Here is a 24,156-nt window from a genome sequence, read left to right as displayed (position 1 = left end):
AAATTATGTCAAATAATGCGCAAATATTGATTATTGTTGTTTGAAAAACAAAATAGTCTCAGTACGATTATTTAAAATCAAATTAAAAGACCTCCTTTTTTGCGTATGAGCAGTCTTTTATACATTTACTATGGCTATCTTAACTTAAAACCTGGAGCGTTTTTTGAGAAAAAAATTCTGCGGCTTTAAGACAATATTCAGTTATTTGGACAATTATTAATGTTTACCAAATCATGATGTGGCTGATAGTTTTCTCAATTGAGTGTTGTTCCTGTGGTTTCTTGAGCAAAACATACTGCAATTTATTTTGAGCTACCTTTTTTAACATCATAAAAATGTAAGTGAAACCAATGTGTTCGAAAATATTTCTCTACTTTCAACAGTTTATTATAAAGTCACGTCTTAGATTATGCTTGCACCAATTTTGTAAGCATATCTGCAATCTGCTGGTGAGGCTTATAGGCTAAATTGTACAATTACTTTAATGATCAGCTGACCCAGATTATGCAAGGAACAGGAGCAAGCATGTTTTCTGCGACCTTTTACATTGGGTAGATACTTTCCAGAGCATCAGATTCGACATATTAACATCAATGAAATCTTCCATACATACATAATGCTGAACATAAGTACGCCTAACCAAAATGGCGCAAAGTAAACATGAACAATCACATAGGTACACTACTTATAAACCATAAAGGTCACGAAGACGCATTTTAACAATTATAATAATTATTAAATTATTTTATTATATTAAAGTAATGTTCAACTATTAGAAATCTACAACTATAACTCAAAAACATGGCTATTCTGGTAAACATTTCCTGTTTTTTTTCAATTTTTTTTTTGATATAATTTTATTAAGAATAGATAATACATCACCGTGATTGTGAGTTGATCAAGCGTGCGCATGAGAAGTAATAAAGTATTACATCATATTAAAGCATACATAATGTACTTGACATTTTCACATTTCTCGTAATGTTACATATATCATCTTAGGCAGCAGTGTCCAGCGTAATTCCTTTTTCAGTTAATTGGTTTTTAGATATTTTGTTCGCGAATATTCTATAACGAAAAACAAGCAAGAGAATAAAAATACTAAAAGCTTATCATTCAAACATGTTTTATTAATAAATATATTGTTGCCTTTTATTTAAAACATATTTAAGATAAATTCCATTTTCTAATGGCTAGATATCTACAACCAAACTTATGAACAAGTATATATATATATATATATATATATATATATATATATATATATATGTGTATATATATATATATATATATATATATATATATATATATATATATATATATATATCTATATATATATAGTATATATACACACATATATATATATATATATATATATATATATATATATATATATATATATATATATATATATATATATATATATATATATATATATATATATATATATATATATATATATATATATATATATATATATATATATATATATATATTTATATATATATATATATATATATATATATATATATATATATATATATATATATATATATATATATATATAGTATATATATATATATATATATATATATATATATATATATATATATATATATATATATATATATATATATATATATATATATATATATATATATATATATATATATATGTATATATATATATATATATATATATATATATATATATATATATATATATATATATATATATATATATATATATATATATATATATATATATATATATATATATATATATATATATATATATATATATATATATATATATATATATATATATATATATATATATATATATATATTAATGCGTAGGTGCATATGTATGTAATATGTATGTGCATATATCGTTATTTACATGTTAAATAAGTGAAACAATAGCTATTTTTCGAAAATGCTTAAACTCTGCTGCAATTTAGATAGCGTTATGCTTCCGAATTCAAATGAATTTTTTATGTTTGAGACCATGATTACGCGAGCACTACATCATATTTACCGGACCCGGCAGTTATTTCATTCATCGGATTTACTAAACCTACTGTAGCATCGCCAGCCAACTACAAAAAATAATGGTCATCAAATCGTAGACGAACATCTGGAAAGATATTCGCATGATGTAATTAAAATAAATAGTTATATATATATAAATATATATATATATATATATATATATATATATATATATATATATATATATATATATATATATATATATATATTATATATATATATATATATATATATATATATATATATATATATATATATATATATATATATATATCCCCATGTCCTCATTACCTCACAAGGACAAGTTTCTTCTAGCATTTGCCAATTTGGCATGAGTTATAGTTTTGTCCAGTTTAGCCAGAAGACACTATGGTGGCAACGGCACCTTCATTAATGAAAATTGTTTCATTCTAGGGAAATTCGTACAACTTAGAAAAATTTTACGCTGTAGAACATATTTGTATCCCGCGTCTAATTATAAATAGCACCTATCTTACATACGTACCCCCTACTAGACGCTCAACGTTTCTTATTTTAGTAGATGCACAGAACCTGTTTGCATCTTAGTCTAGCACGTTGATGGAAAACCTCAAAAGTAATGTCATAATATAAGTAAATCGTGCTTTGGAATTAGTAGTAGTTGATAACAATTGCAATGGATTTTGATAAGTGCAAACATAAAATGTGTATCGCAGTGTGTTGGTTGATATTAGTATCGATATGTTATCAAATCAAAGAAGTTTCTGGTACTGAACAATCTGCTGACGGAAGTAAGAAGATTATTAAATCTATATTACAATCATCAACTTCTTAACATGAATCGTATATATATATATATATATATATATATATATATATATATATATATATATATATATATATATATATATATATGTATATATATATATATATATATATATATATATATATATATATATATATATATATATATAAACATCTTTATTTTTTAATGTATCAGATTCACCATACGAAACGCAAACTGCGCAATGCACTATTACCTCCGGTGATATCGAAGCAAGCGCACAAGCATCAATCAGTAAAACTTTAGTAGGCGTTTGTGGAATGGGTAAATAAAACATTTTTAGATAATTGACAGTTTATTAATGACCTTGACAATGAACTTCACAGACGATATGATGATGGCTTTCCAAACATTGGAAATGAAATTGTTGGAAGAGATGCATAACCTTCGGAAAATGATACGTGACCCCTCTTTCAATCCACCACCATTACGTCCATCTATTTTCAAATCGGTGAAACAGGCTTCAACCTCATCAAACACTTCATCGAATACAGCTTTACCTCAGTCTGTAACGATAAGACCGGTTGCAGCCAACATGGTTTCAAGCACTCCGACACCTGCACCTTCTGGACATTTGCCACCTACAACGACTGGTTCATCAAATGTGTTTTTTCCAGATGACAACTATGATGAAGATGAAGAAGAAAGCCAAGAAAACTCAAACAGTGAATTTGTTTCGAAAAATAGTGATCATGTAAAAATGCTTTCTATGTCAGTATTTAATCATACTTCTACTGCTTCACGTATATCAAATGATGATGAGAAAGCGAAAGTTGCTGCACCGGCAATTGCTTTTAAACCGATCGATAAACCCATAGAAAATAAATTTCTCACGTAAGATTATTTTGTTATTATTAGATTTCAATTCTTTTCATACATCTTAGACCATTGCAGGGGAGGACTGCGTGATTACGAAGTGTACCGTTTCAATAACACCATAATATCCTCGGGCGACGCGAAGGTTTTTAAATACTTTTGGAAAATCGAACACTTTATGAAGCAAATTCGTTCATCTTCTGACATCAATGCAGTCTCATTTTTAAGCCCTGTGTTCGTGATTTCCGGATTAAATCTTCGATTGCATGGTAGAACAATAAATCATGCGAAGGGAGATGTTTTTCAAGTGCAACTGGAACAGTTATCAGCTTTCGATGATGCCCTCATAAAAACTCCAAATGTTATTCTTGCATACGGTGCACTGTACGGCCAAGTGGAAACCAAAACATTTTTTCGCCACACAATAATGATCCTGAACCAAGTAAGAAAAAGATTATTATTAAATATAAATAATAAAAAAAAAACAAAATGAAATATTTTTTTTCATTTTTCGATAGGATAAACCATTTAGCGACCTTATTTCTACGGACCTCACAAACACTGACTCGATGTTTGAAGCACCTTTAGCTGCCTTGACTACTGAACCATATTTAAAAAATGATAAATTATTAATAAAGGTTATAATTTTTCTTTAGATAAATACTTACATTAGTCTGTTCACTCTACATTTATTGGCCTTTACACTACATTAGAAAAAAGATAATAAATGTTCCATTTTACACCATCCCCATAATTATTTGCTTCTGATCATTTCGATGTAATCAATGTATAAAGCTTTTCGTTTAAATACTCGAAAGGGGTACTCCAATACACTTCACTAGTCACGTTATGAAACCACTCCAAGATCGTACATCATAATGGTTTTCTTTCTTCATTTCTTTATTAAAAGATGAATTCTAAAACCAATGCAAAACCAAATAAATTCGCGCATTGCATCACACCTATTATTCAAACCCCAGAAGTGATATAGCTCCAAACTCCTGTTTTTCTTGTTCTTCTTCAAGTTACAAAACTTCACATATTTTAACCATTTTCGTAGCACGAATGGCGATTTTGTTGACCGTATCACGATGATTCAATAACAATGTAACGTAATATTATATGTATGACCTTATCTTTATTATGACGCATAGGTATGTCGGTATTTGCTTTTTTCCCTTCCGTATCTTTTGCCACATTTTCTTCTTATTTTTAAATGGCTTAACAATCGTTATACAGAGAAGACCTCCCTGGTTGTGGCTTTCTGACTTGATTTTTTATAGATCAGTGCCGTTTTTTAAGGATCAGTGCCGCTCGCTACCGCTTTTGGCTATAAAGCCCCCCTAACTGCCAACTAGTCACATCTACCGCGTTTTAAACTCAAACAAAAAATTGATACAAAAATAAAGCAAATGCGTTGAAGATAACAAGATCTATTGCACAGTTCCAATATACTAGATAATTACTCTGCGTCTTCTTCTTCTTTACTGGCCCGCTCACAATTGTCGCAGCACGTCGTACTGACATGGCCTACCTTGCTAAGCTTAGTCAAGGCTTTCATGACTTTTAATTACTCGTAGCTGGGTAGTCAGTCCTGCGTACGAGGGGGGCTCAGACGAGATTCGATCCCGATACTATCGAGCTTCCCCATCAATTACTCTGCGTCAGATTTAAAATAAAATCAATGATATTTTTACAGCTTGCATCTTCCTCCTTTGGATAAAACTTCAATATAAGGTTTGGCTAAAGGATATAAGGAACGAGAGGATTTGAAATTTGCTAAGTCGGCTATTCTGATACAATTTTTTGTTATTGTCGGTATTGAAGCCGCAGACAGATTTTCAATCGTATTTCCGGGTGATTCTTCATTTTCGTTTACTTTTTTTTGTAATCCTGCGCCACCTTCGGCGGTAGATGTGACATAAATTGATAAAGTGCTTCTCGATGGTGCACCCAACATGATATATTCCTAAAAATACAACAATAATTCGAATGCACTATTAGAAAACATTTTTTATCATTGATATTAGAAAATATGAACAGCATACCTTATAGTAATCAATCACTTGTTTCTTTGTTAGAGGGCCAAGTTTCGCTGCTTCAACCTTTGATCGATTGAAATGATATTGTCTCAACGATATTTCATGCAAGTATATTTCATACTGCGAAACTAATCGCTTCGGTTTTTCCAGTAATAATGCTACCAATGCTTCCTTATGACGAATAAACTCAGTATCCGGCATTTTTTCAAGAAAATCCTGTAACGAGAAAAATATGAGCACCAAACCTAATAACACTTAACTAAGTAATATGCAATGGAGTAATAATGCTTACTTCCATTTTGTTGAGGAAACTTTCAATACGTTCCTCAACATATGCTGGATGATGGGGAGATTGGACAATTATTCGTAGCCCACAAATGCCATTCGCTTTTCGAGATCCACATAACACAATATAACCAAGTTGCTCTCTGGTACGTAACTGAGCGTAGCATTCTTCGCTAAGTAATTGTGATAAAATATCAACATACATTGAATGGGGATCTTGCTGACCGCATTGCAAATACAGTTCCATGCATGAACTCTTATGGAATTCATTAAATCCTTCAAATAAACAACTTTCTCCTATTCCAATAGAAATTTCAATGTCATATTATTGGATCGATCGATATATAATACAAATTCATAATATTAACTGACCTTTTCCTAGCTTATATTCGCGCTTTTGTAGAAGCTGCCTGGCCAATAAAGGTAAAACTTGAGCATCGGTAGATTTCATTTTTTCCTCAACCATTGATGTTAGTTGTAGCGCTTTATTCTTGTTCACATTACCGTAAATGAAACATTCAAGATGCATTCGAGAGAGCAACTGCGCGATGAACATCTGCAACCTTTCTACGGTCAGCACTTGATTAAACAATCCATAAAAAGAGTATATATACATATATTTTTATATATTAATTATTGCCACATCTTCATTTCAAAATTAGTTGATTCTTACGTTGAGTGGCATCTAGAAGTTCTTGTCTCGTCCATGCTTGTTCTGTTAGAAGTAAGGCAAGATAGTAAATAGCATGCTGATAGGGTTGTTGAGCCTTGTAATTTTTCAAACTACGAACGTATTGTTCTTTGTGTATTTCAAATCTACGTTCATTTATTTTAAAATCCAACATGCAATTCAATACTTTTTCAAGTAGAATAGGCTGCTTGTGACTATATCCACCTATAGATAACTGTTGAACATTGTTATGAGATGATTTATTTCGTTTAAATCATTTTTAATAACGTTTGGTTATAATAAAATTACTTACACTTATTCCCGAAGTTGTATTGCTAACTGCAAACCCTAAACCTGCCATGTCTGCTTCGAACAAATACTCATTAAGATGATCTTTAAGCAGTTGAACAAAAAGTCGTGTCATGTTGCAGTTCAACGGATCAGAATATACGATCGGACTGTTGAAATCAAAGCTCATCAAAGCTTTGGGTTTCAAAAATTCATTATCTTGTTTAAACCAAGTTCGAATAATTGGTGTGTCGTAAATTATGATTGGGCAATTGTCCACGCAACTATCAATTGGTAGCAGATCAAAATCAGAGGGAATGAATGGATTTGGCTCTGGTAATTGTAAATTGTTGTTTAAATCAGGCTCAGACCAATGCTGAAATGAAGAAGAATGAAGAATAACTGTATAATAAAACGATGAACAAATATTGATACAAGTGTTACATACTTCTAAAATCGAGGGTTCGATTTTTTTCACTCCATATTTTGTTCCGTACCATTCTTCATCAGAATTAACCAATGATTGGCATTTTTGCCCAACAATGATAAGCCTCGATTTACGGGGAGTTAACTTATTTATTACATCCATTATAAGCTCCGGCTGCCATTCGGTTATCAAGGAGTACGCTACAAGAACATCCTCCAAAGGAAACAGGTGCATCGAGCCTACTATTTCTGTAACAAGCGAGGTAGGAGTTTCTTTGTCCTTAAATCGAAATTGTATTTCAGATAAATTGCAATACTCTTCGAATATCCATTTCTGAGGTCCTTTGACCTTCAACATTGTGATGTACTGAAAGATAAGTTTCGCTGTATCATGTATATTTTCAAATCCATCCTCTGTTAAATCAACCATTATATCAAAACTCCCAAATCCTCGACCCAGGCTACCATAACCAGCGATTAACTTATTGCACCATCCACGAGACTTTAGCTCGGATAGAATACTGCCTTTTCCTTCATAGCCAATCAAATGGCTCACATAATACTCTGGACTAGACTTGTAATACTTTTCCAAATCTTCCATTTGAAAAGAGATCGTTAAAGATCGCGTGTCCTTTACTGGGATGATATATGTTTCTGTATTCATTTGGTCTTCTCCATATGGCATATCCGGCCATCTGGGAGCATCAACGTTTTTGTTTTCAATTTGAGAGAATTTTTCTACCACAATCGACTCCAGGTTGTCTAAGCTCTCCTGTCCAAATACAGCTAATGTCATTATATTCGAAGAATAGAATTGATGGTGGAATTTCATCAGTGCATCACGAACGTTAATGTTTTTCTTACGAGGGATCTCCGATAACGTTAGCGCATTTCCAGTGCCGAACCGTCTGTATGGGTGCGATGGTTTGCATAGGGACTTATTAACCTGTTTCACACGCCACACATCTTGTGATAAATTTTTTTCATGTTCAGAATTTACAGCACTTATTTCTCGCTCAGTAACTTCCTCGTTGAATAATGGAGCAATGAAAAACTGCGAAAATCGATCCAGCGCTTCGTCAAGCTTACTTGGGATCACGTCGAAATAGTACTTAGTCATGTCGGAACACGTTGCCGCGTTCGAGCTGCCCCCATGCATTTTGAGAAAGGCTGTATACTCATCTTCTTTAGGATATTTTTCTGTGCCAAGAAAAAGCATGTGTTCACAAAGATGAGCTAAACCAGGAATTTCTAACGGATCGCTGAGATGGCCAACAGCAACGGACAACGCAGCAGCCGATCTATCCGTTGTAGGATCGGATATTAGCATTACTTTCATTCCGTTAGAAAGTTCTAAGCCACGATAGTTTCGATTATCTTGCACAGATTTGATTATGCTATGCATACGCATATTGACGGCAGTTGTAGCAAAAGGATTTGCATCCAACGAATGTGCTTTGCTTGTTAAAATGGTTGCCATATCGGTTGTAGATTCGATTCTTCTTTTATTGATCGATCGTTGGTGATGTTTTGATCGTTTTGTCAACTTCCAACCTGGAAAATAACTAAACGCCAAGAAACATATGTTTACTCGAAAAAATAAACCAGCAGAATAAAATTAAATTACATCAGTTCGATTCCACCCCGCTTTACACCATACCGAAATATTTTTTCATGTGAAAGAAAACTAGCACGTAACACTACGAGAGTTAACATAAACAGTTTTTTAATGGGTATTTGCTATTTAAAATTGGTGTTTTCCACTAATAAACAATTTTGTTTGTATTAATAGCTGTCTCAAGCAATAAGCTACTTCAATTTTTGAAGGTTATAATTCTGAAACTATGTTTTATCGCAATTCGCCAACATCTGCTAATATTGTTTTGGTTGTATAAAAATCCATTCCAGGTTGGGCGACCAATAACTCTTTGACATTATAGATGATACTAAAGATTGAATCTGTGTTAAAACAAAAGAAATTCTATATTATTTTTGGTTAATACTCAATATCCCTGAAAATAGGAGCGCTGTCGTGTATACGTCACCCATGCACGTTGGGCAATTGCCAGGATAAAAGTAAAAAAAATGTTAGATTTTTGAAAAATTGTAATTATTTTCTTAAAATAGAGAGTTAAACTTAGTTAACACCAAATATTATGGTTCTAAGTCCTTTATTCTCGAAGTAACAGCCTGGTAAAGAAAAGAAAATGAGACATAAAATTAAAAATTTTCAATTTTTTAATGCTGTTTTTAAAATTTATTTTGGTAAAAACTCAGTATATACCACCCTCTTTTTTGACAGGACCCTGAAAATTGAACGTATGGAATGGTAACACATGAATCATCACATGACATGAATAAAATCACATGACTTTCAAAAACATAGAAATCAGTAGAAATTAGGGTAAAAACCCATTATATACTCCCTCAACCAATCCATTTTTCGACAGGGCCCTGACAATTTGACGTATGGAATGGTGACATATATTAACAAATGGGTTAGCTCAAAGCTAACTTGTTTAATTTTATTCAACTAGTAAACAAAATCATGTGCTTTTTTACAAATGTAGTCTTGTGTCTTTGGGAAACTATGAAACTATTGAAGACTTGGAAAGTTTCCCAAAGACACAAGACTAGAATTTTAAAAGAGCACATTGCTGAACCATAAATTATGGATACGGTTTATAGTAAAAAAATTGTCCTTTTCATCCTGCACTATTTGTTATCGGAAGACGGATTTTTTACACAGTTCAGAGAACAACGTGGTTTCCGATTATTTTGAAATGCCGAGATTAATCCATTCTAAACACGTTTGAATGCTGATAGGCATCCTCGAAATTACGTCTGGTAAAAATAAAAACGTAGAAATTTTATTACTATTACCAATATTCAACTACTTACTACTATGTTTTTGCAAACCATATGATTTTATATACTAATGGAATAAAAGTATAAAAGATACCTTTGAGCTAACCCATTAGTGTATACATTTCACCAATCCATGAGTTCATTTTTAGGGTCCTGTCAAAAATGAGGAAGAGTGGGTATATATTGAGTTTTTACCAAAATATATTACTTCAAACTCTTATGTAAATTCTGATCAAGTTCCGCAAGCATCACTCGATCGAAAACATGAACTACTACATATACACATCGTTTTGTTCCAAGGTACCCGTAATTTTGTCGGTACTGATGGAACCAAACACCACTCATACAATTTGTACGGAGCTAGGTACCGTTCCCAGTACAGTTCCGTGTCGTTTGCACCCTCCCTAATATACAACGCAGTTTGAACAATCCATGCTCCCAGCAAAAGTTTGAATTACTAAGTCCATTAATTTGAATTGATGAAACCACGAACACTTGCTTGAAATAGTAAAAACGCAAAATAAGATTTTTCTCCAACAGTTAAAAGTACCATGATTTTTGTAACACCTTGCGTGCTAAGTTTTTTTTAGGAAAGTGCACAAAATCCGACGAGCCACCGTTGTACCGGCTCTAATTCTTCACGTTCTACGTTTGTGATGCATTTTTGGCTTTCTTTACGTTCATTCGTATTTCTGTAAGATCATAAATGTGAAAAGTGGGAATAATAGCTGTTCTAAATATTAAAAATTGCATTTTAAACTCAAGCGTTTTTGCCGACACCCAAAAATGGGTGACATGCCGTTATAGAAAATTTTGCGTCACTCACTTTTTGGTGACGTTACTAAATAACCAATCTAGTTGAGCTGGTGGTGGATATCACAAGATCGTCATATTGGGGAGAACCCGATTCTATCCTCAACACGTTGACTGGCATGGTTATCATTTTTGATAGCGAATATAGTAATATACTATCGTAGTACAGCGAGTATCGAGTATCGAGTGCGTATCGTTCTTTTGTAAAAATAATCCACGGAACGGCACGAATCACTTTACTCTAAAACGTCACTTGCTAATGTGTTACTAATGATTTGACAGATGAAAAAACAACTCACACTGTTGTTCATTTCAACAGTGAGTGTGTGGAACCGCTTTCAATTTAAATGTTGTTGCCTGGGTACATACAAACGGACAGATGAGTGGGTGATATTACCCCTGCATAGGATCCATTGTAGAGTCAACAAGAAACGTCAAAATATAAAATTACGCGGGATATTGCATTTCGCTGAATTATATGTTCAGTTAAAGTTTTGTGGACAGCTAAGAGTTTGAATTAAATCGATTGTGATTCTTTTTCGGGGCGGAATTATGTTTGACTGTAAATCATTTGCTTATAACAATTCAACTAAATCGGACTGCTTACGATCCTTCGCCCGGGATGGAGGACTCTCATTTGGACTTGTGCTGGAACCTGGTGGGACAGTGATATCCCTTTTGGGCGTCGAAGTATATCAGATGTACGATTTGTTAGCATACGAATTATCGAAAATAGCACGAAGTCGAATTCAAAAAATGATGTTTATGGAGCACCCCGTGAACCGAAATATTCGGGCGCAGCGACTGGAAATTACCCGTTTCTTGCGTTTAATACTAGGCAATGCGACGATTTTCAATGAAAAATTGTTATATGATAGTATTTCGATGATACTCAATTGTTTACCAAAATTAATTGATCCCTTATTGATGTACGGCTGGAACAGCGTGAATGAAAAAGATTGCAATGGTTATGAAATTTACCATGGTGTGCTGGAATGGCGCTGGCTAATTTTACTGTTTGTGATCCGAACAAAATTAAGCATAGAAACAATAAGTAAAACGAGCATGAAAAGTTTTGGTAAAAAAAAGATGAAAGAACCCGTAAACAAAATATTTCAAGATTTGATGGCTGATTTATTGACCTTAGCCTTTCAAAAATATCGAATTAATACAGCCGAAGACATCATCGATGAAAGCCCGTTTCACTGCAACTGTATCAAACTCATGTGGTTAGGCATGATGGTCGTAGCAGAACAATACGAAGGAGACCTGAGTTTTTGGAGAAGCCTCTCTGAGTTAATGCCATCAGTTTTGGATGGCAGAAAGGATGGTTATATTTTTAAAATGTGGCTCATCAATGTGTTGGCGCAGCTTTACGACAAACATCAATCACCAGATGGGAACAAGAAGACTCTAGCAAAACTAGGGGATAACTACATTATTATCGACGAAGTTCTAAAGGAATTTATCAATTCAGACTGTAAAGAAGAGCAAGTGCGAATTTTTTTGACATTGTTGAAACCCATAATAACAGGCATATGGCCAGTGCGAGTTGATACTGTGATCATTCTCTGGGATTATTTCAGTGTACGGTTGAACTCATCGTTTCGCTTGAAACAAAATTCTTTGTCAGATTTTGAAAGCATCAATCGTTCAGTGGCTAATTTAATCGAACAAGCCAGGGAACTCGCAACGTTAGATTCAACTGACGGTTTGGTTCAAACAAAATCCAGTTTTAGTATCTTTCTCATATTGTTGTCTTCAGTCATACGACATTTCACTCAACAGTCGCTCAAAACGAAAGTTCAAATAATCTTCAACCGAATATTTCTTAAGCTTGGCCCAAAAAAGTATGAAAATATGACACATCAAGCTATATACAATTTGGGCCTAATGTTAGTCACCATGATCAATGCTACCAGTTATCAAGAAGATTATCCGAGAGTATCAAAGCAAATGCAGATGGTGCAGCTAATTGGAGGACCGTCGAATTTACCAGTAGATGCCATAATCAATCGTATAGTTATTGCATCACAAACAAATTTAGCTCTGTTAGTTTCGTTCGGTAATTCAAATTTTGATAAAACGGGACATGCAATCGCATTTTTTCAAAAAATTGAAGCAGCATATCGCAAATATGGCAGTCGGCTATTGCCAGCGATGGAAGTTATAGCAGAGGGAACGATTATGATGTATAATAAAAATTACGAAAAAAAATCGTTCGGTCGCAGCGAGAAGGATAGAACGTTATTTATTGGACCATGGATTGCAAACTATGTACAGCACTGTTCTCATAATAAATGGCAACAGCTTCTTGATGGTATGCTTATTCAAAATAATGTATTGAATATTATTATATTATATGCATATATGAAATATAAAATACAATTCGGTGTACTTTCATTTCAGCTATATCATCTACAATCCTGGAGTTTCAAACTTCATCATATAGTGAAGAATTCTTCAAGGCAATCAATGAGCACATATATCCCATCGTAAAAATACAGTTTTCACAGAAGGTATCGACACCGCCATGTATTGCACAAATTGCAGCTAGAATGACAATTTACAATCAATTCAGGTGTCCTTATCAAGTACAAAAAACCTCCCTATATACCGTATTCAGTTCTTTCGCTAATTGCCCTACAGCTCATTCTGATCAGGTTCTGATATACTTAACGGAAATCACCAAGTGCTCAAAGATATTAGTACTTTTTGACGCAAAAGTATTGATACGCCAATGGCTTAAAATGACTTTGTATTACGATCGCGAAAAGATTTTCGACTATACTCGTGTAGTGTACAACTTGGCTGAGTTTAAAATGTTGTGTGATATTCCGGAATATGAAATGTTTGAAAGTAATGCCATTCTGATAGAATTGTTTTTCCGGTCTGTCGGCAAACGTTTCCGTGATGCGAACAGTAACATACAAATGGAAATGAAAATGAAGCTGCATACCATTTTTCAACACTTCGACAAATGGATTCTAGACCCAAAAGGCATAATTAGACAAAGAATATTTGCAGTACTCGTTTTAGCGTTAAGAGAATGCCCACAAGTTTTCTATATAAAATCCAATGCAACTTGTCTTTACAATCTTGCTTTTCAAAAAATTTTTTTGCCGTTTTCTGTGCTCACCGATCGGAATGTACAACAAGATTTAATAGAAGACATGGCAAAGGTGTGGCATAAGGTAATGGATGTCCTCGGCAAAATGGATTACAATGCCAATCCTGTGATTGGAGACAATGTTAATAATATGCTTACTAAATGGATGGTACAGTTTTGCAAATTACCTAACCCAGACGATGCTTTACGTCCATTGATACTTTTTTTTTGTGGACGTAATGAAGAAATAATTCTTTATGCGATGCCACGACTGTTAACGATCTATGTCGACCTGCAACGATGTCTTCCTAAAACGAATGCTCGGACAATAATGTGCATGCTACAAAATCTCCTAGGAACTTTAGTGGCCCGTGAAGATTACGGAAAAATTACCCTTTTCATTCGTACAACAGGATATTCTTTAACGCAACATGCATTCCTGTGTAATGAAACGTTTCCCACCCGTGCCATTGCAATGGAAATGTTATATACTTTGCTTGTTTGTACAGACGGGCCTTCTAGTATGGTAAAACGCGAAATGAGAAACACATTAGCAGCATTTACGCATAAATTTTTGCCTCTTTCTGCTGAGGCTTATTTTACATTCATGTGTCGGCTCGCAGATCGCAATCCAAATTTTATTCGTTCATTGATCAATTTAGTTCGCGAAGAACTAACGGAAGCAGAAAAAAAACGTGGCCAAGGAACTGACAACTTTCTACGTAATGCATTGCATCGTTTAGAGGGAGCAGTTGACGCAAGCGTTAATAAAATGCTCCTGAATGATGAATGGGAATGTGATATGGAGATAGGAAATTGATTATGTCTTACTCGTTCGTGGAACTACTTATGTATAATATAATGTATAGCTTGTGAATAAAAAATATGTATAATGACGCCTTGCAAAAGTGTGTATACTTTAGTCTTAGTAAAGTTCACACTTTACAGTTTTTCATGTTTTACAGCCTTTAGTTTTTCTACAAACTTTTTACTGTTCCGAATCTGAGCTCCTGAAAATAGTCGACTATATTAAACATCGAAACTTATCTTGGAACCGACATTAAATTCAATCACTATTTGGTTGGCTTAGTAATTAGTTACAGTAGCGCTCGTCCTTGCCACAATGGGGATGAATGATATATTCATCCGGCCGACACCAAACGTAGTTGACGATGAATGCAAACAGGTGATTAAAGATAAAACTTTACACAAAACAGTAAGAGAAACGAGTTCGCCGCACTAAGAAATGCCACTGGAACGGAAAATAAACCCCTTCACAGTCTTTCGATTTTGAAAAAATTGTCAGTCTTTTTTATTTGTGTTTTGGAAAAAAACGTGCTCTAAAATTCATAAAATTAAAAGTTTGTATTGTATTTTGTTGAAATTTAATGCAAAAAAATGAAAATTGTCTTAACGTTTTAGAACAAAACCTAAAAACTATTTTGTTGTTTTTAATATCAATAAATTATTTTTTTTTTCAATTATCACTTTGTTTAAATTTTATCTTTGTTTTCTTTTGACTGGAGCAAAGAATACTATTCACAGTTTCATAATAATATCTAGTTTTTTTACCGGATTCGCTTCTGTACGAACATCAAATTTTGCACTCTCGTCATTTGAATCAAAAAGTTCAATTTTTTTATTTTACTGACGACCTGGCCGTATTGTTTTCAAAACTAAATTTCTAGCTCAAAAATACATAATTCATTCATTCTAATTCTATAATTTCACATAATTCATGGCTGGTGGGGATTTCCTTTCTTCAAAAAATTGTAATAATTTATAAAATTATTACAATTTAACTAAAAAAAATCTCAACGTATATTCATGGAGAAGAACTCATAAAAAGTGAAGAAATAGCAGCGCGCAAGGCAAATCAGGAGGAATAAAGAAAAACCAAAACTGCCCGAGTACTGCTCGGGCAAACTAGTAGATGCACACTCAATGTGGCCGCAAAACTGTGAAGGGGTTATTGCGGAATCTCCTATGTCTATGCAGAGTGTGAATAGGACTAGGAAAAATGTTTTCTAAGAGATGACATGTCACCGAAACAACTTCTTGCCTAAGGTGACCTATTGCCGAGGGTAAGTAATCAAATATGGTCAATTGTTAATCAAAGTTAGTGTTCTGTACTTTGATGAATCAATAAACAATCAACTCTCAACAACAGCTACGAAGCTCTACTAGCCGATAATGTTATGTGCTTACTTGCTGACATTCCGAAAAGCCATCCGTCAATTGAAGAATAATATAGTAGGCAGCACTGATGAAATAGTGGCGGAATTTATGAAAAATTTTCAGAGGAATCGCAAAAAGATTAAATTTCTTCTGATTGCAGAAACTACAACTTGTTTTATCGTCTGGTAAACATTGCATAAATTGCATGTAAGCAGTGTATACATAGCGTGCAAGATGTTTGTAAACTAAATATGCTAGTTATTTTCCATTTTTTAAAAAAGAAACTATGTTTTAAATATTAATCTACCTTCTACCGGATGAATGGAAATAAAGAATTATAATAGATAGAAAAAATATCATAAAAGTTTGATAAAACTTTTTTCTGATATTGTACCGAGAACTAAAACTATAGGAAATAGACAACGTGAATAATTGTTTGTAAAACGACGTCTTTTTTGTTCAAATGTATTTCATCCGCAACTACAGGACATGCTACTACTTCAAAGAAATGAGTAACTTGGAAATAAGGCACTTGATTGTTTTCATTCCTGAGACTTGTCGTTAAAACTTTCATACTATCGATTCTTCCGGTTCCCTGTAATTTATAGAGCAATTTATCACAAATTAGTATCTTATGATTTTTCGCAAAAATAATAATATAAACTAAAGTATCACAATAACATCCATATAAAAATGAGAAGCTTTAAAACTACAAAGCATAATAAAGTGGTCTAATGTTTTACGATCACAATAACATCCATATAAAAATGAGAAGCTTTAAAATTACAAAGCATAATAAAGTGGTCTAATGTTTTACGTTGAAGGCATAAATACTATGAATTACGGAATAGGACACATATCACGAGACCTCAATATGATTATGCACAACATATCACATGATATTCATCAATAAACCATATATTAATACCGGATGAATGTGGAATGAGAGAAAATTAAAAATAGACGTTAGAGAAAGAAGAATCGGAAACAAAATATAATGACTAAGATAATAGTAGCTATACTCTATCCAAACCCAACTTGATCTTGTATTATGGTTAGAAGATAACATTTATCAAAATAACAGTAGTAAAAGATACGCCATAGTAATAGAGAAAGATACAAGATAACGTGAGTTTTTAATTTTTTTTTAAACTTCCGCTCATATCTTCGTAACTTCCTCTTGTAAACAATACTTCTTTGTTCATTATCTATTTATTATGTACCCGTTCTTTACTTAAACTGCATTTTTATTTATAATTAATCGTTATTTTAGAAATACCTTATTTCACTACCAATGATTGATCATCTGACATTTTCGTCACTTCTGTCATAAGCAAAAACCATTGATCTCTTCTTCTAAGTTTCTCCATCCAAATTTTTTTTAAACATTTAGTGTTCGGTTTAGCTTGCTGATAGTTTTTTCTTAGTAGTTTTTTTTTCATTATCATTAGTTTCTTTCTCTCATCTCCTTTTGTGATCTCCATATCTATCTATAACAGTTACTCCGTCATTTTTCTTTCTGTGTTTCGTTATTTGCCAAACTTCTATGCCTTATGATTTATTTTTCCTAATCGTTCAATTTTTTTGAAAATTTAAAAATATCTCTTTATTCCTTTAACATAATCTTTCTCGCATTTAGTGTCTTGCTCTTTCTATCATGGACAATCCTTCCTCTTTTGGCTAGCTTGTTCGACTCGGTTATGCAATAAATACGTAACTCACTTAACAGCACCAAGCTGTGCACCTGTAGCAACAACAAATACCAAAAATTTTCCAGATCAATCCAACATTTTTCTGAAATCAATTTATATTTCTCAATCAATACATTTCTCATTTCCTTCAGCCCTACTTTTTCTCAGATGGCAAAATGGAACAATTTATCTTCTCATAAGTATGTTTAGACGAATTATATTTCTAATAGATCATCGTTCATATATCATATCATAACATAGGATAACAAAGGAGCGGCTTCCATACAGCCCCCAAGCCCCAAAAGAATACTATAAGCTAAAAAATACAGATTATGTTCGATTTTGCTGAAATTTTACTCATCAGCTTCTTTTTATGTTGTTGTATAAAACATAAAGATTCACCCCCCATCGTGGGGGAAAAAGTGTAGCTCCGATACAACACCCCTTTCATAAACGACCGAATCGGCGTACAAGGTTTTCTTTAATGTTTGTAAAACAATTCAAAACTTCAGCCATTCTGTTCTGAGGGTGGGGGGAGGGGGAGTGATAAGAGAAATAGAGTCTCCTGCCCAAAAAGTATATAACATTTGATTGAATACAAATGACGAAAGTTATTGCCGAAAATTGCCTATTAATAGCTGTACAAAATTCAAAAGATAATCGAAATGACCTTTTTTGTAATTTTACAACTGGATCTGTAGTGTAAATATATATATATATATATATATATATATATATATATATATATATATATATATATATATATATATATATATATATATATAAATATATATATATATATATATATATATATATATATATATATATATATATATATATATATATATATATATATATATATATATATATATATATATATATATATATATATATATATATATATATATATATATATATATATATATAAAATTTAAACCATGTATTCGCCTTTTGTCAAAATAAGCAAAAAAACACTTCAACACTACAGTTGACAATTACGAAATCAACACATTTTATTGTTGACAGTAAATATTTACTTAAGAAACGGTATGAAATGTAGCTACACTTATATTATGACAAAATAATACACATCATATATTTTCTTATATTTATAAGCTTTCTATAATTTATGTACTATAACATAATAATTGAACGCTAAAACACATTTTTAATCTTAATTCCCAACAACTTGAACCATATAACAACGATGAATCAAAGAACACATATTATTCAATACTAAAATATTAAATAAGGCTGAATACAAAATGAATTTTGATGTCATGGTTTTAGTTTTATCCTATGGTGTAATATACTCTGTATTGTAAATACTAAACCAAATCTGTAGTGTAACTACTTGAACACGAAATAGCAAACGGATCACTCTCATGCAATTACAAGTCCCTTGAAATGTGTCTTCGCCCTGATGAATATGTTATGCCATCTTATATAAATTATAGTACAATAAATTATTATTGTTACAGGAAAGCTTCGATACAATTTAATAAATCAAATTTGCTGAACTGTTTCCTTGATATGTGATATTGATGATAAATCGATGTATGTAGATATATAAGAAGTCAGTAAAAAGTAAAAACAAACCTTATTTTAAAATTTGTGAAATATTTCACAAATATTTCAAACATGTAAAATTATAAAATGAGCAACTAAATCTTAAATATCTTAACATACAGATTTTTGATGAACGTTTACAATTGAAACTGTAAGTAAGCTAGCCAGTTCCAATGGCAGAGAATAAAAACAATCAGATGTAAGGGAAGATGCATAATAGAATTGAAAACAATGAATAATAACAAAAAAGCAACGAAATGAACTAACTATGACAGAAACAAATCCTGATAACTAAGCAAGCGCGCAAAATCGAATAGAAAGGGAAAATTACAAAAATATAATGGCACAACTTACAGTTCCTCAAAAAATGCTACTCGTGCTTTCGTTGAACCGGATTTAACTTTTTTCAAAGTAGAATATTTTGTCTCACCTAGCCGCAACTGCTCGGCATTGATATCATCAAGTGGACACTGGTTTTCACCAATTTTTAGTTGTTCTATCTCTGAACGGAGTTCTTTCAATTGGTTTTGCACTTGTTTTGATTTAGCCAAATATTCAACCCTAAAATAGATCAAAAGAGAAATTATAAAAGTATATGATTCTATCTGACGGCGAATATTAAATTTGAATAAATTGGTTTCATTTTACATAAAAACGTTACCATATTTTTTCATACACCTGATTATGGAAAGATCAATATTTGATGATAATTATATAAAATAATAAATTTGAAACATTTGATTTCATTATTTATCTTAATACTATCATACTAGTTGAGGGATAATATTTGAATCACTACATGGAATATGCAATTATAATGTGACAAGAACTTATAAATTTGGCATGTGAAAAGAAGACTCAAATAGTGCATGGTTCTTGCCATTCGTTTCGCATATTAGATCGAATTTTGGGAACCTGTAAGGTGGGAAGGAAAAGTTGAAAGAGATGGAAGAAAGGGTGTAAGGATGGATCCTTATCTAACTCTACTATGGCACCCAACAGTAGAGAAATTTTACCACTCTTTCTATTCAACAGGAAAAGTTTGTGTGTCAAATCGGTTAATGACTTTTTTAGACATCAAGGTTAATCAATGTCATACTTTTATTCATGCCTATTCTCGATTTCACATTTTTCATATCTTTACTATTGATCAAGTAATGTAAACGACTGGTTGAGGGTCTCGAAAAGATTGAGCGTGGTCGTTACATATGGCCCTACATGGCCGGTCCTGTCAATGACGAAGGTAGTTAGGAAAAACTTCAACTTACGGGAAAAATTCAGAAGAACATACGAAACTGGACAATTATTTCGTACCGTAACCAAACCTATTATAGACACTTATAGTACTTCTGTTTCATTGTTCTTATTCTTAATCGGATTTCAAATCGAAATTGTCATGTTTTGAACAGTGAAAACTATTGCTCATGCTATCATTTAGGTGAAAGTGAATGAAGGTGTGATCTAAAACCGTTGATGAAATCGGATTTTGCATTTCCATATTTTTATAGTCTAAATGATGAATAAAAAAACAATGAAACTATACAACGGAAATTTGAAATAAAGTGTAACTTCATAAAAATAAGACAAACCCGAGTAGCTTGATATGATCAGGAATAAGGATTCAAAGAGTGTTTAGACGCGACGGATGAGCAACGGGACAGGCTATATGTTGGTATGTTGACATGTCGAGAAAGGTATTCAAATTGAAAGGTGTTTAAAATTGAGTAAGTTAATAGAAACATCAACGTTTGCATAGCAATAGTAAAACATTCGCAAAATGTAGGTTAGCTAAACCATAGAAGTATTTTTTAAGCTTACTCCCTCTCCCATTCTAAACTTTGAACCGTATAAAATTGAGTTTTGCATTCCAAGGAAAATCAGCTAATTTTTGAAAATTTTTCAATATTTCCCGAGAGTGATTGCATGGATCTATGCAAATTTCCCTTATAATTCAAAGCAGAAGCGGCAGTATTATCATTTAAATTGAGCTCTAGCAAAATTTCAATTACTGTAAAAGAAAGTCTAATTATTTTTATGCAAGCAGTCTATACTTCAATGACATTGCAATATGTTATTCGTCCTGTATATATGCAATTCGTCCTGTTTTATTACATTCAAAATAAAATTACCTCCCCGAAGTCAAATTCCTTGAATCACCCTTCTGTCTATATCATATGTCTTTCTATGCTCGTAAATTTTAACCCTACTATGTCTCTACTGTTTTGTCCGTACAGTGCTAGGGCAAATTTTGATTTTCTTTGTTCTACTTCATTCGCCTTATACGCTGTTGTAAATATACTTTTTAGTATCGTGTATTGGTATGTGTTGGAATTTTCTATTCTTTCGTTAATTTGCATTAAATTTATTAAAAAATTTTAACCTCAGTTACGAGAGTGCAAATGTTGTCGGTGCAAGAGCAAGTGCAGTAAAAAGTTTCACAAAAACAAACCAACACTTTTTTTTGATACACTGATTCAAATATGATTCTATTAGCATAAACCCACAAAAAATTTAAAAAACTTTTTTTAATTTTGGAGCATGTTTTTCCCAAAATGGTCGATAACTTTTTTACCCATTTTTTCAAAATCGCGAAGCTGTGAAGGGGTAGATATTCGTTGTAAACGTAAAAACGATTCAAATGTCTTTGTTTGCCTACTAAAATGTATGTACCACTAATATAGTTGCTTAGTAAAAATTTTAAGCAGGAACACAAACTTTATAATTGCATGTAGAGTAACAAAAGCCATACATTGAAAATTTGAAGCATATTGAGCTGTTTATATTTTTGAGCAAAAACGATGCGCAATATGCTTCAAATTGTAAATATTATAATTTTAGGTCAATTGCCTCTTACACAAATATTGAAGATAAAGTTACTTAAAATATCTTACCGTTCTTTTTCAATTTCTAACGATAACTGCTCCATATCTCCATCAGCCAATAAATCATAGGAATGCATTTCGTGCATGGGAGATTCGGGAGAAGAAGAAGGTGTAATGAGTATCGATTCCGTGGAAGTTCGGCTAAGAAAATTCAATAATTTTTCTTTTGCTTCTTTCTCTGCAACACGTGCGTGAATTAGTTCATTTTTCAGCTTATCGGCCTCTAAAGCTCGTTTACGAGATTCTTCCATCATGCGTGCGGTAAGCAGCTCTGCTTCTTGTGTCTTTCGTTCCAAGTAGATTTTTTCTTCTTCTGTCTTACGAGCTGTCATACGCATACGACTTATTTCCTGTTCGACTTCTTGTGCTTTATGGGATAGTAACATTGCCTCTTCTTCAGCTAGACGATTCTTTTCTGCTAAAAGTTCAGCTGCCTCTTCACTTCGGTGCTAATTATAAGGGACGTATAACAATACATTTATACATTAATTATACGCTTTTAAATGAAGTAGAAATAAATTGATTGATAAATACCAATGCTTCATTAGCAACACGCATTTCCTCTTGAAGTTGCATCATTCTCTGTTCCATGGCAGCTTTCTCCCGCTCTGCAGCTTCACGCAACTGCTTTTCGCGTGTCAGCTTATTCCGTTCGACTTGCCTACGTTGTTTCTCTTCTTTTGCTTGGGCTTTCATTTGCTGAATTTCCATCGTATCTGGTTTACGGCGTTTCATGTAGAGATCGTGATTCCCAACGCACAGATCTAGTATCAATTTATTGATACGAAGCTTCTGTGAGTAAAATATTACCGGTTTAGGATTTTTGTTATCGTTTGTTTTTACCACAAACTTCCGATCATCGAAACTAATATGAAGAATTTCATTCCACTGAAACGTAGTTACCGGTAACAGCTTGTTCTCCCGGTTATATATATTTAATCCTAATGCTGTTACACCGAGCCAAACTTCGGTGTTTTTTTTGTTCTAAAAAACGTTGGCCATACGCCATGATAATTGAGGAGTCAATTATTACAAAAGTTATCTTGGAAGTAATATTAATCGACAAATTATTTTACCGTGATTGGGAAATAGTTGACACCAAACATATCAAGATCTTGTGCTATCTTAAGATATTCCATTTCTGCTTCATCTCTTGACATACCCCGATGATCGGCATACCATGTTTTAATGCGTTCCTCCCACATCTGAGGTGTCATTTGGTATTGATCAATCACACGTTGAGGAAGTAAATTTTCACTTATTAACATTCCAGGTTTACAGACGGCTTCGTCGTAGTCACCGTACTAAAAAAAATAACATTCATTTTTGTTCGTTTTTCAAAATCTTAAGCCGTACCTTAGCTTGAACTGCGTACGATGCTAGCAGAACGGAAGCTTCCGGTGGGCAATATACATCCATTGATAGGATGGCTTGTTTGATTTGCAAGAAGAATAAATGTTGTGTTACTTCTTGCACCAATTCCTCGGCTACGTTTTCTGGGAAAAACTTGGCTAAGAAAATAAACATACAACTGCCATTTGTACTGTGCACACTTTGATCTAAGACTTTTTTGTCCATCTTCAACCATGACATGTTTCCTTTAGAATCCTCGTACTGCAATCCAAAATACCAAGTTTCCCTT

The 24,156-nt window shown here is 32.6% G+C and overlaps 4 protein-coding genes across 4 annotated transcripts in view; 2 read left to right on the top strand and 2 right to left on the bottom strand.

Moving 5' to 3' along the window:
• The first annotated feature begins 2,606 nt into the window (after positions 1 to 2,606).
• Positions 2,607 to 4,428, top strand: LOC128720165 (uncharacterized). The gene is made up of 5 exons (XM_053813819.1): positions 2,607 to 2,824; positions 3,034 to 3,141; positions 3,204 to 3,711; positions 3,772 to 4,135; positions 4,212 to 4,428. Exons 1-5 carry the CDS (start codon positions 2,710 to 2,712, stop codon positions 4,347 to 4,349), a joined length of 1,233 nt encoding a protein of 410 aa, XP_053669794.1. The 5' UTR covers positions 2,607 to 2,709; the 3' UTR covers positions 4,350 to 4,428.
• A 271-nt stretch (positions 4,429 to 4,699) lies between these two features.
• Positions 4,700 to 8,815, bottom strand: LOC128730791 (insulin-degrading enzyme). Its single transcript, XM_053823870.1, has 7 exons — positions 7,427 to 8,815; positions 7,004 to 7,354; positions 6,694 to 6,925; positions 6,393 to 6,599; positions 6,028 to 6,317; positions 5,742 to 5,951; positions 4,700 to 5,662 (listed from the first exon to the last, which is right to left on the bottom strand). Exons 1-7 carry the CDS (start codon positions 8,813 to 8,815, stop codon positions 5,387 to 5,389), a joined length of 2,955 nt encoding a protein of 984 aa, XP_053679845.1. The 3' UTR covers positions 4,700 to 5,386.
• Positions 8,816 to 11,637: 2,822 nt separating this feature from the next.
• Positions 11,638 to 15,014, top strand: LOC128724997 (protein MMS22-like). Its single transcript, XM_053818718.1, has 2 exons — positions 11,638 to 13,425; positions 13,518 to 15,014. Exons 1-2 carry the CDS (start codon positions 11,638 to 11,640, stop codon positions 15,012 to 15,014), a joined length of 3,285 nt encoding a protein of 1,094 aa, XP_053674693.1.
• A 4,848-nt stretch (positions 15,015 to 19,862) lies between these two features.
• The window catches only part of LOC128721965 (moesin/ezrin/radixin homolog 2), a 4,500-nt gene continuing 206 nt past the window's right edge, over positions 19,863 to 24,156 (bottom strand). Inside the window, exons 2-6 of the mRNA XM_053815776.1 lie at positions 23,871 to 24,156; positions 23,591 to 23,818; positions 23,049 to 23,498; positions 22,524 to 22,963; positions 19,863 to 20,193 (exon numbers count right to left, since the gene is read on the bottom strand). The exon at positions 23,871 to 24,156 is cut by the window's right edge and continues 53 nt beyond it. Of these exons, the coding sequence (XP_053671751.1) occupies positions 19,983 to 20,193; positions 22,524 to 22,963; positions 23,049 to 23,498; positions 23,591 to 23,818; positions 23,871 to 24,156 (1,615 nt within the window). The 3' untranslated portion in view covers positions 19,863 to 19,982. The remainder of the gene's footprint in view (positions 20,194 to 22,523; positions 22,964 to 23,048; positions 23,499 to 23,590; positions 23,819 to 23,870) is intronic.

This window comes from Anopheles nili, chromosome 2, assembly GCF_943737925.1.
Source record: "Anopheles nili chromosome 2, idAnoNiliSN_F5_01, whole genome shotgun sequence".
NCBI classification, from domain to species: Eukaryota; Metazoa; Arthropoda; class Insecta; order Diptera; family Culicidae; genus Anopheles; species Anopheles nili.
Note: the sequence above shows the minus strand (reverse complement) of the source record. Positions and strands in the feature narration are given on the sequence as shown.

What these genes read in the sequence shown, in the direction of transcription:
- LOC128720165 (XM_053813819.1), top strand. Translation starts at nt 2,710, where the DNA reads ATGGATTTTGATAAGTGCAAACATAAAATGTGTATCGCAGTGTGTTGG. An exon ending in AGTAGGCGTTTGTGGAATGG is followed by an intron (nt 3,142 to 3,203) that starts GTAAATAAAACA and finishes TGAACTTCACAG; the next exon opens with ACGATATGATGATGGCTTTC. An exon ending in CAATAATGATCCTGAACCAA is followed by an intron (nt 4,136 to 4,211) that starts GTAAGAAAAAGA and finishes ATTTTTCGATAG; the next exon opens with GATAAACCATTTAGCGACCT.
- LOC128730791 (XM_053823870.1), bottom strand. Translation starts at nt 8,815, where the DNA reads ATGCGTATGCATAGCATAATCAAATCTGTGCAAGATAATCGAAACTAT. An exon ending in GTTTCCTCAACAAAATGGAA is followed by an intron (nt 5,952 to 6,027) that starts GTAAGCATTATT and finishes TTCTCGTTACAG; the next exon opens with GATTTTCTTGAAAAAATGCC. An exon ending in AAGTGATTGATTACTATAAG is followed by an intron (nt 5,663 to 5,741) that starts GTATGCTGTTCA and finishes TTGTATTTTTAG; the next exon opens with GAATATATCATGTTGGGTGC.
- LOC128724997 (XM_053818718.1), top strand. Translation starts at nt 11,638, where the DNA reads ATGTTTGACTGTAAATCATTTGCTTATAACAATTCAACTAAATCGGAC. An exon ending in GTATGCTTATTCAAAATAAT is followed by an intron (nt 13,426 to 13,517) that starts GTATTGAATATT and finishes ACAATCCTGGAG; the next exon opens with TTTCAAACTTCATCATATAG.